Raw genomic sequence first — 1196 nt, 5'->3', positions numbered from 1 at the left:
TAAGAAGACTCAAAAATTTTCACATTTATGGTAATTACTTCTTCTTCACTGTCTACCATTTTCAGCTCACAATATATTTCCTAGAAATGTTCTTTTTCTGATGGCAGAAGAAATATATGTGCATTTCAAGTTAATGGCTTGATTCTCTACTTCACTTTTCAATCTATTTTCAATGATACTATTTTAAACAAAATGAATTATCTATTTTCCCACCAGATCTGATGGAATTCAGAAGAAGTTAACCATGAAAAATCACACTATAGTCACCACTTTCATTCTCTTAGGACTAACAGATGATCCAAACTGGCAAATTGTGACTTTCCTTTCTTTATTTTTAGCATATTTATTGAGTGTAACTGGAAACATGACCATTATCCTGCTCACTTTTCTGGACTCAAGTCTTAAAACACCCATGTATCACTTCCTTAGGAATTTTTCTTTCTTGGAAATCTCATTGACATCTGCCTGTATACCTAGATACTTATTTAGCATAATGACTATGGATAAAAGGATTTCTTATAATGCATGTGTGGCACAATTGTTTTTTGTCATCTTCTTGGGTTCATCAGAGTTTTTCCTATTGGCTGCCATGTCCTATGATCGCTATGTGGCCATTTGCAAACCCCTGCACTATGCAACTATCATGAGCAGCAGAGTCTGCACCCAGTTGGTTGTTATCTCCTGGTTGGCTGGGTTGTTAGCAATTTCTCCTGGACTTATTATGGGTCTTGAATTAGAATTCTGTGATGCCAATGTTATTGACCACTTTGTCTGTGACTATTCTCCCGTCTTGAAACTCTCTTGTACAGAAACAAGTGTCATAGAATTGTTAAGTTTTATTTTGGCCATTGCCATACTACTGGGTACTTTAATGTTGGTGATGTTCTCTTATGGGTATATCATAAAAACAATTCTGAAGATCCCTTCTGCCCTGCAAAGGAAAAGAGCTTTTTCTACCTGTTCCTCCCACATGATTGTTGTTTCTCTCTCTTATGGAAGTTGTATTTTTATGTATATTAAACCTTCTGCAGAGGAAAGGGTAGCTTTAAACAAGGGCATAACACTACTCATAGTTTCAGTTACCCCTGTCTTAAATCCTTTTATATATACACTAAGAAATAAACAGGTGAAACAAGCACTGAAGAAGATAATTAAAAAACAATGTATTCAAATTTTGTAATAAAAAAGAAAATTTT

The 1196-nt window shown here is 34.5% G+C and overlaps 1 protein-coding gene across 1 annotated transcript; it reads left to right on the top strand.

Moving 5' to 3' along the window:
- Positions 1–244: 244 nt before the first annotated feature.
- LOC102851904 (olfactory receptor 6C76-like) lies at positions 245–1180 on the top strand. The gene has a single exon (XM_006883942.1). It carries the CDS (start codon positions 245–247, stop codon positions 1178–1180), a length of 936 nt encoding a protein of 311 aa, XP_006884004.1.
- The last annotated feature ends 16 nt before the right edge of the window (positions 1181–1196 follow it).

This window comes from Elephantulus edwardii, unplaced genomic scaffold (assembly GCF_000299155.1).
Source record: "Elephantulus edwardii isolate Elephantulus edwardi_28Jun2011 unplaced genomic scaffold, EleEdw1.0 scaffold00030, whole genome shotgun sequence".
Lineage (NCBI taxonomy): Eukaryota > Metazoa > Chordata > Mammalia > Macroscelidea > Macroscelididae > Elephantulus > Elephantulus edwardii.
This window is presented reverse-complemented; position numbering and strand designations above follow the sequence as displayed.

Bases quoted from the DNA above. Each gene is read 5' to 3' on its own strand.
- LOC102851904 (XM_006883942.1), top strand. From the start codon at position 245: ATGAAAAATCACACTATAGTCACCACTTTCATTCTCTTAGGACTAACA.